Source organism: Oryctolagus cuniculus, chromosome 1 (genome assembly GCF_051225735.1).
Source record: "Oryctolagus cuniculus isolate XC-2025 breed Fujian yellow rabbit chromosome 1, ASM5122573v1, whole genome shotgun sequence".
NCBI lineage: Eukaryota > Metazoa > Chordata > Mammalia > Lagomorpha > Leporidae > Oryctolagus > Oryctolagus cuniculus.
The window spans coordinates 205360820-205375917 of record NC_142867.1 but is presented as its reverse complement, the minus strand read 5'-3'; the positions used below and the strand labels follow the sequence as shown (position 1 = coordinate 205375917).

General features: G+C 43.6%; 1 protein-coding gene across 1 annotated transcript; it reads left to right on the top strand.

Annotated features, from left to right (window-relative positions):
• The first annotated feature begins 246 nt into the window (after nucleotides 1-246).
• LOC149128833 (uncharacterized) lies at nucleotides 247-7343 on the top strand. The gene is made up of 2 exons (XM_089301332.1): nucleotides 247-411; nucleotides 5632-7343. Exons 1-2 carry the CDS (start codon nucleotides 374-376, stop codon nucleotides 6101-6103), a joined length of 510 nt encoding a protein of 169 aa, XP_089157458.1. The 5' UTR covers nucleotides 247-373; the 3' UTR covers nucleotides 6104-7343.
• Nucleotides 7344-15098: the final 7755 nt, after the last annotated feature.

Here is a 15098-nt window from a genome sequence, read left to right as displayed (position 1 = left end):
CAATTTCTGTTTGGCTCTCGGTTGCATAATCTGATGGACCTGAGTATCCAGCTGTGGGGAGCCATTGCACGGCGCCCTAAAGATGGCGCCAGCTCCTTTCCCCCGGAAGGACTGGCGAGAAACAAACATCTCCTAATAAGGAGATGGCTGAGCTCCCTTCCGGCTTCCGCATTGCTGTACCAATCAATGCTTGCCACTTGGCTGCTTTTGATTGGTGCGCTGATGGCTATAAGAGGGAGGGGAGAGGAAAGGAGGCGGTAGTAGAAGTTTGAAAGAGGTTCCTGAATAAACTGCTGGAAGAAGAGTTCGGGTCGTGTCTTCCTTGCTGGTCGAGGGACGCGACAACTGGTGGCCCGTACAGGGAACATCTCGAATGCGAACTCAGAACTTCCTGCAGTCAGGGCAGCGCTGGTAAGTCCCCCAGGAAAATAAGGTGGGGATCCGCGATAAGAGCGGGCAGTCCTGCGATAATAGCAGGAGGGTAGTTCTGCGATTAAAGCAGAGGAAGTTCTGTGACAAAAGCAGAAGGAGCTCTGACCCATGGCCAGGGAAAGAGCGCAATTTTTGACGATGGGTAATTCACAGTCCCATCAAATTTTTCTGGCGCTGAATGCGCTGCTTCGGGAAAATGGTTTGAAACTTAAGCCTAGTACGTTGCATAGGTTTTTACGTAACTGCGATACCATTGCACCCTGGTATGGGGTTTCGGGAAGCCTTACTATCCCTTCATGGGACAAACTAGGCAGGGATTTGGATTTTGCATTTGAACAGGGTAATCTTGAAGGGGGAGTGAGACCAATATGGAAGTTAGTGCGAGCATGCCTCGAGGATGAGCAGTGTAGTGAAGCTATTCTGAGCGGTCAAGCTGCCTTGGAGGAGCTTCAGGAAGAGCGCTCCGAGAGAGCTGCCAGTGAAAAAGGGAAAACTTTGAAGGAGAGTCGGAAAAGAACTAGGAAAAAACTGTACCCCAATCTTTCCGAGTTGCGCAGCCCCTCCTTAGTAAGTAGTTCTAGTGCAGAAAGTAGCTCAGAAAGCAGCAGTGAGTCTGAAGAGTGTGGCGATAACAAAGAGTCTGATATAAAGCAAGTACGGGAATTAAATCGGCAAATGAGGAAGTTGCAATTAAAAGGAAAAAAGGAACTTAAGCATGGTACTTTCCAGGGGAACTTAGGGGAGGAGCCTGAAGCCTCTCCTCCTCAGTATGAGCCTCTATCCGCGCAAGAAAGAGGGCGGACTTTCTGTCCGGGAGTCTGGAAACAGGTTGGTGCGGAGTTGTTAAGTGCCTATCCTGTCTTCCAAGATCCGCAAGGGCAGAGGTACGAGGAACCCCTCGACATAAAGATAATCAAATCACTAGCGGAGTCAGTAAGAGCCTATGGCATCAGCAGCTCTTTCACGCTGGCTCAAGTAGAAAATCTTCAAAGATACTGCATGACTCCAAATGACTGGAGCGGGTTGGCTCGTGCCACATTGTCACCAGGACAATACTTAGACTTCAGAGCTTTCCTGATTGACTTTGCCAATGAACAAGCGGCAGAAAATGCAGCGGCAGGAAATCAGCATTGGGACAGAGATATGCTGCTAGGCATAGGGAGATTCGCTAACCAGTAGACAGGTTACCCACATGCAGTGTAGGAACAAGTTAACAAGATAGCCATCAAGGCTTGGAAGTCTATACCCAACAGAGGAGAGGTAAGTGGGAATTTGACAAAGATTACACAGGGACCCACCGAACCGTTTTCAGACTTTGCAGCGCACATGGTGGAAGCTGCGGGTAGGATTTTTGGAGATCCAGATCGCACCATGCCGCTGATAGAACAGTTGGTTTTTGAGCAGTGCACTAAGGAATGCAGAGCCGCTATAACACCATGGAAGAGCAAAGGGCTTCAGGTATGGATAAAACAATGCAGGGAAATAGGAGGGCCGCTATCCAACACTGGCCTCGCTGCAGCAGTCCTTCAAATCACGAAGGGCAATAGGGGATCAGGGAATGCTGGAGCATGTTTCAGCTGTGGAAAAATGGGACATATGAAGCGGCAATGTCCGCAAAGGGGAAGAGGCAAAGAACAAAGACAGGAAGGACCAGGAATTTGTCCAAAATGCAGGAAGGGAAAGCACTGGGCCAACGAATGTCGCTCGGTAAAGGACATTGATGGCAATGTCCTTGCTTCTGGCAATGGTGGGGCGCGTCCAAAAAACGGGCAGCGGGGCCCTCGTCCCCAGGGCCCGCAAATATATGGGGCATTCGAGAATCAGCATCAGGGCCCCCATCAGGACCAGCAGCAGGGGAGGCAAAGTTAGTGGCCCAGCTTCAGACATCCCAGAGGCCACGGAGAGCCACTGCAGGCTCCGCAGGCCTGGACCTCTGTGCCACCGCCAGACTCATACTGACACCAAAAATGGGAGTGCAAGCCATTGAGTCAGACTTTCAGGGACCCCTAGAGGAAGGGACAGTGGGATTGTTGTTGGGACATTCATCCTCTACCTTGAAAGGTCTCATAATTCATCCAGGAGTCATAGATTCGGATTATACTGGCATGGTGAAAATCATGGTTGAGTCCCCTAGAGGTATAACAGCTATTAATCCAGGAGATAGGATTGCACAACTTGTAATCCTTCCTAGCAAGCATTTGCAGTTCAGTGCATCAAAGAAACAACGAGGAAGTGAAGGCTTTGGATCCACAGGCGTAGATTGTACCTTCTTGTCTTTAGAACTAGACCAGAGACCAACCTTAAAGATAAAAATAAATGGAAAGGACATTCTTGGCCTACTAGACACAGGTGCAGACCGTAGTATCATCGCCTCCAAGGATTGGCCTCCAAAGTGGCCTAAGCAGGCATCCTCACAATCCCTTCGGGGACTGGGATATTCAGAAACTCCTGAGATGAGCGCAGTAATGCTGTGCTGGGAGGATGCAGAGGGACATTCAGGCACGGTGCAACCTTATGTTTTGGATTTACCTATCTCTTTGTGGGGCCGAGACCTTTTGAAAGACATGAACTATAAATTAAGTAATGAATACTCCCGTGTTTCTCAAAAATTGATGAAGGATATGGGACACCATCCGAATTATGGAATAGGAAAATCCTTACAAGGAAGAAATGAGCCCACTGAAGTAGTGCAGAGGCCTCCTCGCCAAGGGCTGGGTTTTTCATAGGGGCCGCTGAGGAAGGTATTCCCATTACTTGGAAGCACGAGGACCCAGTGTGGGTTCCTCAGTGGCCTCTGTCCTCAGACAAATTGGTCGCAGCGCAGCAATTGATTCAAGAACAATTGAATTTAGGACACATTAGACCCTCTGTATCGCCTTGGAATACTCCTATTTTTGTAATAAAAAAGAAATCAGGGAAGTGGCGGTTGCTACATGACTTGAGAGCTATTAATATGCAGATGCAGGTCATGGGGCCTGTGCAACGTGGGCTGCCTCTTCTATCTACACTTCCACAGGGATGGCCCATAATAATAATAGATATTAAAGACTGTTTCTTCTCCATACCCCTACATACAAAGGATTGTGAAAGGTTTGCCTTTACCTTGCCGGCGTGCAATCATGAGCAGCCTGACCAGAGGTATGAATGGGTTGTGCTTCCGCAGGGCATGGCTAACAGCCCCACAATGTGTCAGCTATTCGTGGGTCAAGCGATTGGGCCTTTACATAAGAGATTTTCTTCCTTAAAATGCATCCATTACATGGATGACATCCTCTTAGCAGCAAAAGATGAATTCGTATTAGATGATGGCTTTGCATATTTGATTCAGTTGTTAGAAAGTAAGAAGTTATTTATTGCCCCTGAAAAGGTTCAAAAAGGAAGCATTGCAACTTATCTGGGATCCCGCATAACTAGTACTCAAATTGTTCCTCAAAAGGTGGAATTGCGCAAAGATAGTTTAAAGACTTTAAATGATTTTCAGAGATTATTAGGAGATATAAATTGGGTTAGGGGTTATTTGAATCTTCCCAATTATGAACTTAAGCCACTTTATGTCATTTTGCGTGGTGATTCGGCATTGGACTCACCGCGGTGCTTAACTCCGGAGGCCAGGGAAGCCCTAGAGAAGGTAGAAAAGAAATTACAGGAGGCATTCTTATGCAGAATGAATGAAAATCTGCCATTGTCATTATGCATTCTCCCAACGCTTAACCAACCTACAGGGCTAGTATGGCAGGAAGGTCCACTTTTGTGGATACATCCAAGGAGCTCTCCAGCCAAGTCTATTGAGTATTATCCGGCAGCGGTGGCAAAGCTAGCACTGGAGGGTTTGCAACAATGTTTACAATATTTTGGAAAATTGCCGTGTGAAGTGATTGTTCCTTATGATGCCAAACAAGTCAACGTCCTATGTGCTCTTTTAGATGATTGGGCAGTGTTTCGCTGTGGGTTCCCAGGCTTTATAGACAATCATTTACCGAAAAGTCCATTGTTACAATTCTTTAAAGAACATCCGGTAGTATTTCCAAAAATTACAGCCGCTGAGCCATTACTAGGTGCTCCAAATATATTTACGGATGGGTCAAAAACAGGCTGTGGGGTTTATATGGTAGAGGGTAATGACCCGGTATTTCATCAGTTTCAGCCAGGCTCACCTCAAGTTGTGGAGTTAAAAATAGTTATTGAGGTCCTTAAGCAGTGCTCTTTTGCCTTTAATTTGTTGTCAGATTCCTTATATGTGGTGAACGCATTGAAGATATTGGAAACCGCAGGGCCGATTAAACCTTCTAGCCCAATTGCATCCCTATTACATATAGCCCAGCAGTTGCTTTGGTCACGGAAAAATCCCTTTTTTGCTCAGCATATTAGAGCCCACACAGGCATGCCTGGTCCTTTATGTGAAGGCAATGCGCGAGTAGACCTGTGTACTAGACAGGAATTCATCTTTTTTACTACTTCTGCAGAGGCTGCTAAAGCTTTCCATCAATCTTTTCATGTCAACGCGCGCGCTTTGCAGCAGAAATTTCATCTTTCCCGCGCAGATGCCAGACAGATTGTACTTGATTGCGCTGACTGTGCTGTTACTCGTGCGCAACCTAGTGTTGGCGTAAACCCTAGAGGGTTACTGCCTGGGAGAGTATGGCAGATGGATGTGACCCATGTATCGGAATTTGGGAAATTGAAATATGTTCATGTCTCAGTGGACACGTGCTCAGGCATTATGTATGCCTCTCCCCTCAGTGGTGAATCTACACGTCAGGTGATTGCTCATTGTCTGGATGCATGGGCCGCGTGGGGGAAACCCCAGGTGCTAAAAACTGATAATGGCCCGGCCTATACATCTCAAACCTTTACCACCTATTGCCAAAAATGGAGGTTCAACTTGTCCATGGATTGCCATACAATCCTCAGGGCCAGGGCATAATTGAACGAGCACACCGCACACTGAAAGAATATCTTTTAAAACAAAAAGGGGGAGTTGGCTATAGCCGCACCCCAAGAGAGAGAATTGCCTTAGTCTTATTTACAATTAATTTTTTAAATTTGGATGTGCATGGGCACTCAGCCGCGGACAGGCATCAGCAACAAGGAAACCCAAGTAGAGGGTTGGTAAAATGGAAAGATCTCTTGATGGGCCAGTGGCGTGGCCCTGATCCCATGCTGGCATGGGCATGAGGTGCTGTTTGTGTTTTTCCACAGGATCAACATGACCTGGTGTGGGTTCTGGAGCGAGCGGTCAGGCGGGTCTGCCACGAGGAGAATCCTGCTGTTGCTTTTGATACTTCTGCCTCAAATGCAGCGGACACTGGTGGAGCAGAGATGGGGGATTCTATCAGTATTCCCAAAGCCGATGCCGAATTGGTCCGCGGAATTTGACTACACCTTGGAGCAACTGCGCCTTGCCATGGTCACCATCAACTCCACGCGTGTGGATGTCTCCTTCGCATCTGGATTGTCATCCTGGATCCGCACAGCTGTCTCCAGCCTGAAGGAGTGGGCGGGACTTGGAGCTTTGATGGGGTTGCTGTTACTTGTTGTGTTATTTTGCCTGTGGTGTTTGTGCAGGATGAGGACAGCTCATCGGCGGGAATTGGCCATGATAGCTCAAGCCTTTTATGCCCTTGAGGCTGGACAATCGCCGCAAGCATGGCTGGCCTTCCTTGAATGCTAGGCATGGGTGCAGGGTGCGAGGCAAAGCACTGCAGAGAGAACGAGCCATTACGTTCTCTGGAAGGCAAGTCTGTCTGCATGTGGGTTGGCATCCCAGATCCCACCCCCGCGAAAAGGATGCTGTTCCAGGTGGATGCCTGGCAGTGGGGGACAGACCCCTACCTTCTCCTGTAATCCTTAGATGCCTGGTTCTAAAACAAAAAGGGGGAACTGTGGGGAGCCATTGCATGGCGCCCTAAAGATGGCGCCGGCTCCTTTCCCCCAGAAGGACTGGCGAGAAACAAACATCTCCTAATAAGGAGATGGCTGAGCTCCCTTCCGGCTTCCGCATTGCTGTACCAATCAATGCTTGCCACTTGGCTGCTTTTGATTGGTGCGCTGATGGCTATAAGAGGGAGGGGAGAGGAAAGGAGGCGGTAGTAGAAGTTTGAAAGAGGTTCCTGAATAAACTGCTGGAAGAAGAGTTCGGGTCGTGTCTTCCTTGCTGGTCGAGGGACGCGACATCCAGCAATTTAAAAGACCTTGTCCAAGGTCAAATTTGAAGTGTCTTTTCTAATGGGCAAGTCATAGCCCAAATATTCCTGAACTATTGAATCGCAGTCAATGAATAATCAAGGTGAAGATGAACCAGTAGACATGTATTTTAGATCATTTGTAGACAGGATCAGAAGCCAGTGAGGATTTAGAGTAGTGGAAGTAACAGAAAGACTCTTCACTTGTATCTGCCTAAACCCTCTCCTTCTGCTTTCTGATACTCTGTCTGTTTAAAGTAGAGATATACTGTGTGGTTGAAATGGAATTAATAGCCTTCCTCCTCTCTTCTAGAACTGATCACATTTCACATACAGTCTTGGTCAATTAGAACACCTCACTAGAATGATTATGTAATTGGATGACTAATACCTCTTGTACAATGTTATGTAATAGTTGTCATTGTGAGTATCATTTTCTTTTCTCCTTTTGTGGGCTTTAGAAAGAATGTCTCTGACTGTGAGGTGTGATGTCAGTGTGTGACCTGTTATATATCCTGCAATATATAATTTATGGAAGTTTTTTAAAACCGTGAATGTCTGAGGATTTTTCCTAGTACTCTTTTGGGATCACTAGAAATGTTTCTATCGCCTGTCTCTGAATATCTATTAAAAAAAATGAGTTTTATAGTCAATAATTTTTGCATTTGTGGAATAAAAATCATTATGATGTATTGTTAATTAACGTTAATAAATGTGATTGAACTGTCATTTTTTGTGTGATTTATTTTGGTAAGGTATGAATTCTAATGTTGCTCTTGTTTCATTGGAAGAATTAAGAAGTTTTTCTTCTTTCCTAAAATAGTTTACTTAGAATAGAAACTTTTCTCTTTTAAAGTCTAGTAGCACTATCCTGAATATTTTATTATTCAGAGTAAATACATTAAGGAAATCAGGATTTTCATTGATATTAGTATACCTTATATATGGTACAGTAGATATTTTCTATCAAAGCCAGTGTTTTTTGGCATTTTAAAATATATCAGGAAAATTCAAAGAGTAAAAGTTACACTACAAGGGATCTTTAAAAAGTTGATAGACATGCATATTGTGAAAAAAACCACATGGATTTCATATATTTTGCACCAAAGTTAACTTTTATTTTGTTGTTATTAAAAATGTTCTTTCCTGATTTATTTGAGAGTCAGAGAGGTAGAGAGAGAGAGAGACAGAGAGTGAGAATTTCCACCTGCTGATTCCCTCCACAAATGTCTGCAGTGTCCTTGGCTGTGCCAGTCCCAAGCTGGGAGCTGAGAATTTAATCCAAGTCTTCCATGTCAATGGTAGGGACCCAATTACTTCAATTACTGGAATACTCACTCCTGCTCCCCAGGATCTACATTAGAAGTAAATTGAAATCAGGATCCAGAGGTGAGTATCAAACCTAAGTATTATAATTCAGGATGTGGGCATCAAAGCCAGTGCCTTGACCACTAACCTAAATGCCTGCTCATTTTTTAAATGAAATTTTGAAGTACCCTTGTATATAAAAAGAGCTAAAAAAAATACTCTTTAATTCTGGAACGTTAATGTTGCCTAGGTTAAAAAACAAATGGAGGCCTGCACTGTGGCGTACCAGATAAAGCCACTGCCTGCAGTGCTGGCTTTCCACATGGGTGCTGATTTGTGACCCGGCTGCTCCACTTCTGATCCAGCTCTCTGCTATGACCTAGGCAGCAGTGGAAGATGGCCCAAGTGCTTGTGCCCCTGAACCACGTGGGAGACCCAGAAGCTTGTGGCTCCTGGCTTTGGATCGTCCAGCTCTGGCTGTTGCAGCCATTTGGGGAGTGAAGAAGCAGATAGAAGACCTCTCTCTCTCTCTGTCTCTACCAATCTGTAACTCTGCCTTTCAAATAAATAAATAATAATAAAAAGTAGACTACAAATGAATTCTGTATTTCTTGTTGGTTAACATTACATGTACGAAACTTTATAGAGGATTCTGACCTTTTTATTATGATAAAGTAGACACATGAAACATATATTTTGAGATCGTTTTTGTAACTGAAAAGCAGGAAAGAATTTTTTTCTAGCTTTGTTTTGCCACCTTTAATTTGTGATTTATTTTAGGTTTATCCAAAAATATCAATAAAATCAAGAGATTGATGCACACTTGAGGTACTGTTCAGAAGAAACAGAGATTCCCCACTCAAAGTGGACATTCATTACATTGATTACCTCAAAGTTCTGTTCCTTAATCCTTGATATTTGACCCAAGTCTAATCATCAAATCCTTTTACTGAAAAAAAGCAAATGTTTGCATTTGCTTGTCAGATTTCAATTTCACATATATGTAAATGACAAAATACATTGATCCAAACTGTTCCTAATGATTTGGAATAGAGACTTAACATGAAATTCAAGTGCTCTCTGCCATGTAGTCCTTTTTGTATTTCCTAGAGGCTCATCTCTTTCTTCTAGAATCAAGGGTCAAGGTTATAATGCCTCTTGGATTTCAGGCATCTTGGGGTTAGGTATACATAGAATCATATAGAGCAAATGCTCCCTAAATTCTTTCTTAAATGCCACAATGTCATATTTTAGTTTTTGTTTTAAGAAATCTGAGGTATTTTAAAGAAAATAGAAAAATTGTCTTCTACATTAATGACATGTTTATGGTCTGACGCTCCTCATTTCTTCCTAAATATTTGAATGTCCTCTGCTGTCCTTTCCCTTCATCCTGAAATACTTCATCAGTTCTGTTGGCAGGAAGTCCTCGGTTTACTTTCATCTGAGATGTTTTTATTTTGTTTTTATGTATAGATGATGTTTTCGCTGGAGGTGGAATTCTAGGTTGAAACTACTTTCAAAGACACAGCTCTAACTGTCTTGTTACCCATGTTTCTGACAAAAGTTACCAATACCATGTGGTTGCTGGTTTGTGTCCCAGCTGCTCCTGATCCAACTCATGGCTAATGCCCCTGGGAGGGCAGCGGGAGTGGGCCAAGTGGGAAACCCAGATGAGCTCCTGGCTTCGGCTTCCAGGCGGTTGTGGCCACTTGAGGAGAGAACCAGTGGATGGAAGGTCTCTGTCTCCCCTGTCTTTCAAATAAATTAATTAATCTTGTTTTTTAAACCCATGTCTGTTTACTACCAACATTTGGATTATATTGAGTTTGGCTTCTAACCTGTTTTTCTTTTATTGGAAACTGTTATACATTTCACATTTTTCAGGTATAGAGTACTTTTGAAATATGTTCTGTTCATTACTGAAGATCCTTTTAGAAACTTTAGACTCTACTGTATTCTTCAAAAAAGGACTGATTTTTCTTTTAGGCAGGAAGTTTAACCTGGCTGACTTCTGAAACTAAGTTAGTTGCCTAAGTCTTAACTTAGCTGCTAAACACAGGTGCACTAAACATATTCCAGTCCACACTTCCACAAAGATGCTTATTTGGGGCTTGCCATCAAAGGACTGTTACAGAGGAAGCTGCTTAAGAGACGATTGACTCGGGACCAGCACCGTGGCGTAGCAGGTAAAGCCGCTGCCTGTAGTGCTGGCATCCCCATATTTGTGCTTGTTTGAATCCCGGCTGCTCCACTTTTGATCCAGCTTTCTGCTATAGCCTGGGAAAGCAGTAGAAGATGGTCCAAGTCCTTGGGCCTCCACACCTGCATGGGAGACCTGAAGCTCCAGGCTCCTGATGGCCCAACTCCAGCCACTGCCACCATTTGGGGAGTGAACCAGCAGATGGAAGACCTCTCTCTCTCTCACTTTCTCTCTCACTCTCTGCCTTTGCCTCTGTACCTCTGTAACTCTGCCTTTCCAATAGATAAAAAAAAATCTGAGCATGAAAGAGAATTAACTCAGAGGATGAAATAGAAAAGGAACTTGAGTGAGGCAGAGGAAACTAAAGCCAGGAGATGAGAGGAGTTGTCGAGTGAGAAAGCTTGTGATGTCAGACTCCAGTGTGAACACCTGGGCTGAAAGATAACTGGAGGCAGATGCCTGACTCTGGCGTAGCACCTGCTGGCCTGCAGGCTTGTCACTAGGACTCACAAAGAGGCGCAGGTGATGGTTTCTGTGGAGACAGGTTCAACAGTATGCTAGGTGTTTTGAATTAAGTACTTGTACGTTTGCAAGCAACAGGTAAGCAAGCAATGGGTGCTCATAAATTGACATCTACATTCTGCAGATCTGCTTTAGATTGCTTTGCCACTGAACTCACAGTGAGTATCTGGGGAGTCAGGGCTGTGATTGCCTGTTCTGGGAGAGTTGTTGGCACTGTGCATGGAAAGACTGTTGGCATTTTTCTATGTATATTTCTGTCATCTCTGCAGGTAATAAGTTTTCTGAGGGACTAGCAATCACCAACCCACGTGGTTATTGCTCATAAATGTGCAATTAGGTTAGGTGCATCCATCTAACCAAGCGATTATTTAGGGCCATTTTGGAGGCACCATGCACAACTTGGATGCAAAACAGAGAACTGTGGAAACCCCGCAAATCATTCTATCATCATTGAAGAGTCTCCCATCTCCAGAGGTAACACATAGAATCTCTATTTGCTTCTGTTCTTGCTTAGTCATATTCCTTCTGACAAGTTTGACTCCAGTTTTCCTTTGGCATTCTTTCATTCATGTGTTCATCAACACCAGTTGGGAATCACCCTGTTGCTAGAGAATCAATTCTGGACAGTGGCTAACTGGGTATAGAGCTGCATCTGTGCCCTGAAGAGGTATGGGGAGTGAGTTGGGGAGTCCCCTGTTTCTTTGGACACTGGGAGTTGTATGGGAAAATGGTCTCATGGCAGCACTCCTCAAACTAGAGGCAGATGAGGAAAGAGTCATGGGAAGCCTGGTCTGAAGGCTGCCTTTCTCACCATGTTTGTAGGAGGATCCCAAGGCATTCCACATAGATTTAAGTCATATAGAAGTTTAAATTTGTCTCTATATCCTATATGGGTGGATGCATGTAGGGTCTCCAGAGCACATTAGAGCCATTCCCCTGCACAGGGCCAGGTCACAGGATTTAGATTTTATCTTTAAATGAAGCTGGGGGCTTTTGGAAGTTTAAAGAATTAAAGTAAGTTGACTATTATTTATTTTATTTCTTTATTTGACAGGTAGAGTTATAGAGAGTGAGAGAGAGAGACAGAGAGAAAGGTCTTCCTTCCATTGGTTCACTCCTCAAATGGCCGCTCTGGCCAGTGCTGTGCCGATCTGAAGCCGAGAGCCAGGTGCTTCCTCATGGTCTCTAATGGGGGTGCAGGGCCCAAGCACTTGGGCCATCCTCCACTGCCCTTCCTGGCCACAGCAGAGAGTTGGACTGGAAGAGGAGGAACCAGGACTAGAACCCGGCGCCCATATAGGATGCCGGTGCCGTAGGCAGAGGATTTACCTATTTCGCCACGGTGCCAGCCCCGATTATTTTTGAGTTATATAGAGATCTGTCTGATAACATTTCAGAGATCAGATGAGGAACAACAACAACAACAAAAAACATAATGAGAAAAAATACTTGGGGGAGCAGAAGAGAGAGTTTGCAAGAAGAGAGAACATTAAATGAGCATGTATAAACACATGAAAAATGAAGGGCTCCCTAGTCCCTGAAAGTGACAGAGAAATTGGACAGGATTCTGCCTTCAAGAAATTTACACATTAGCAGGGCAGAGAATACACAGCATATATGATCTTTTTTTTCTTCAAAGATTTATTTATTTATTCATTTATTTGAAATTCAGAGTTACTGAGTGAGAGAAAGAGAGATCTGAAACCTAACTTCTTGCATGTCTGTTCTCTTGCATTTATCCACATAATCCCTTACCTTTTTTGTTCTTTGGAGTTTTCTCGGGGTAAGAACTATTGCATTGTAAAGCTGCTAAGTCAGAGGCAGGGGTATAGAGTTGGATCAAAACCCAGATCTGGAACGAATTAAATACAATAGGGGGCTGGCGCCGCGGCTCACTAGGCTAATCCCCCCCCGCCTTGCGGCGCCAGCACACCGGGTTCTAGTCTTTGTCGGGGCGCCGGATTCTGTCCAGGTTGCCCCTCTTTCAGGCCAGCTCTCTGCTGTGGCCCGGGAGTGCAGTGGAGGATGGCCCAAGTACTTGGGCCCTGAACACCATGGGAGACCAGGAGAAGCACCTGGCTCCTGCCATCGGATCAGTGCAGTGTGCCGGCCGCAACCTGCTGGCTGCGGCGGCCATTGGAGTGTGAACCAAGGACAAACGAAGACTTTTCTCTTTGTCTCTCTCACTGTCCACTCTGCCTGTCAAAAAAAAAAAAATACAATAGGGAATTTTCCTAGACCTCAAGAATATAGAAATTGGCTTTTTAATTCAGAATTCTAAAAGATATTGTTTCTGGGCTGACATTGTGGTGTACAGGTTAAGCTGCCACCTGCAATGCTTGCATCCCATATGGGTCCACATTCAAGTCCCAGCTGCTCTACTTCTGTTCTAGCTCTCTGTAATGTGCCTGTGAAAGCAGCAGCAGATGACACATGTCCTTGGGCCCCTACCACCCATGTGGGAGACCAGGATGAAGCTCCTGTCTCCTGGCTCCTGGCTTTGGCCTGATCCAGCTCTGGCTGTTGCGGCCATTTGGGGAGTGAACCAGCAGATAGAAGATGTATCTCTCTATCTCTCCTTCCCTCTTTCTCTGTAACTCTGCTTTTCAAATAAAATAAAATAAAGTAAAATAAAATAAAATAAATTTTCTTTTAAAAAAGTTATTATTCTAGAGTATAGTTTTATACCATTGTTGACCCCTTAATTGAAGTATAGTATGAAAGAAGATTTGCATAATCCAGCCATATAAGGTCTTTTCTAGAAATTGCCTTCAGAAGGTAAGAAAATAGAAAATACACAATTGGGCAATTTTAGACTCCTTCAAGGATAGACTAAGCAAAGAATCAGTATTGAAAACAAAATAAAGAAAAACTAGGCATGAAACAGTATTATGTGGTAGTATAAAACTTTATTTCAGCCATTGGGTGAATGAAAGAGAGTCTTGTTCTCTCTTTTTGTAAATTGGATCAAACCTTAATTAAGGGATTTATTCAGAAAAATATAAAATTGTTGATGTAGAATATGTTCAATATGGCAGTAGACATTTTCAGAGTGTTTTCAAAAATACTCCTTAGGCTCAACATTGTAGTGCAGTGGGTTAATGCCCTGGCCTGAAGCGCTGGCATCCCATATGGGCACTGGTTCAAGACCTGTCTGCTCCACTTCCGATCCAGATCTCTGCTATGGCCTGGGAAAGTAGTGGAGGATGGCCCAAGTCCTTGGAGGAAGCTCATAGCTCCTGGCCTCGGATTGGTGCAGCTCCAGCTGTTGAGGACAGTTAAGGATTGAACCATCGGATGGAAGACCTCTCTCTTTCTCCCTGCCTCTCCTCTCTCTCTGTGTAACTCTGACTTTCAAATAAATAAATAAATCTTTAAAAAATTACTCGTTGGAAATATACACCACTTAGGGCTCTCTAGATAATTCTATTTGTTCCTGAAATTAAAAAGTCAAACAGAAACAACAGTCAAATAGATAGATCTTATGTTTTGTGAGAATTAGAAATTAATAAATAAAAATACATAAATAAGGACACATGAAGATAGTGTAAGCAGAAAAGCCACTGAAAGTGCTAATTCTCATATTAAGTTTTCACATGTGGAGCGATTCTCATTCAATTCTTTGTTCTTGCTTTAACTCTCAGAAATGAGAGTGGGAGAATTTGAGGTGGTCCTTGCAATCTTCTCCCTCACTTTGGGTGACATAGTAAAGGAATAAAACCCAAGCACAGGGAATAGAATAATCTACTTTAAATTCCCAGTCCAAGAAACTGTGAACAATAGAAAGCACTGGATTTTCTTTTGGACAAAAAGGAAGGTGTCTGTGCCAGGGCTGATGCTTTCTGTTGCACTTGTATTGACACTGCAGGTGAGATGAACTGTTTATATTTAGATTAAATGTCAAGCAAACCTGGCTAAGACTTGGAATTGTTGGGACTTGTTTTCATGGTAAGGCCTGTGACATTTTAAGTCTTGTTATGAAATATCTTCCAATACCTTCTTACAGTACTTCTCCTTAGACTTGTAATGTCTCCTGGTTGCTTGATACATATTTTTCAAAAATTTTAAATGTAGCTGTTATTCTCACTATGATTCAACAAATGATCCAAGGACAGGAATATAATGGAATCAAGTTGTTGACTGAAAATTAGATCGCTACAAACAAAAACCTCATCATTAAGGAGAATTGACAGCAGAAGGCTGAGAATTAAAAAATGTACCTATACTCCTGTGAAAAGACCGATTTTTCTGTAGGTGAAAGAACAATGAATCTTTTTTAAAAGATTTATTTATTTATTTTAAAGTCAGTTATACAGATAGAGGAGAGGCAGAGAGAGAGAGAGAGAGAGAGAGAGAGAGAGAGAAAGAGAGATCTTTCATCTGATTGTGGAAATTATTTCACAAAATACACAGAAAAATATTATACTATATATCTTAAATATATACACTTTTTA

Bases quoted from the DNA above. Each gene is read 5' to 3' on its own strand.
- LOC149128833 (XM_089301332.1), top strand. From the start codon at position 374: ATGCGAACTCAGAACTTCCTGCAGTCAGGGCAGCGCTG. The intron at 412-5,631 runs GTAAGTCCCCCA...GTTTTTCCACAG, and splicing joins CTGCAGTCAGGGCAGCGCTG to GATCAACATGACCTGGTGTG.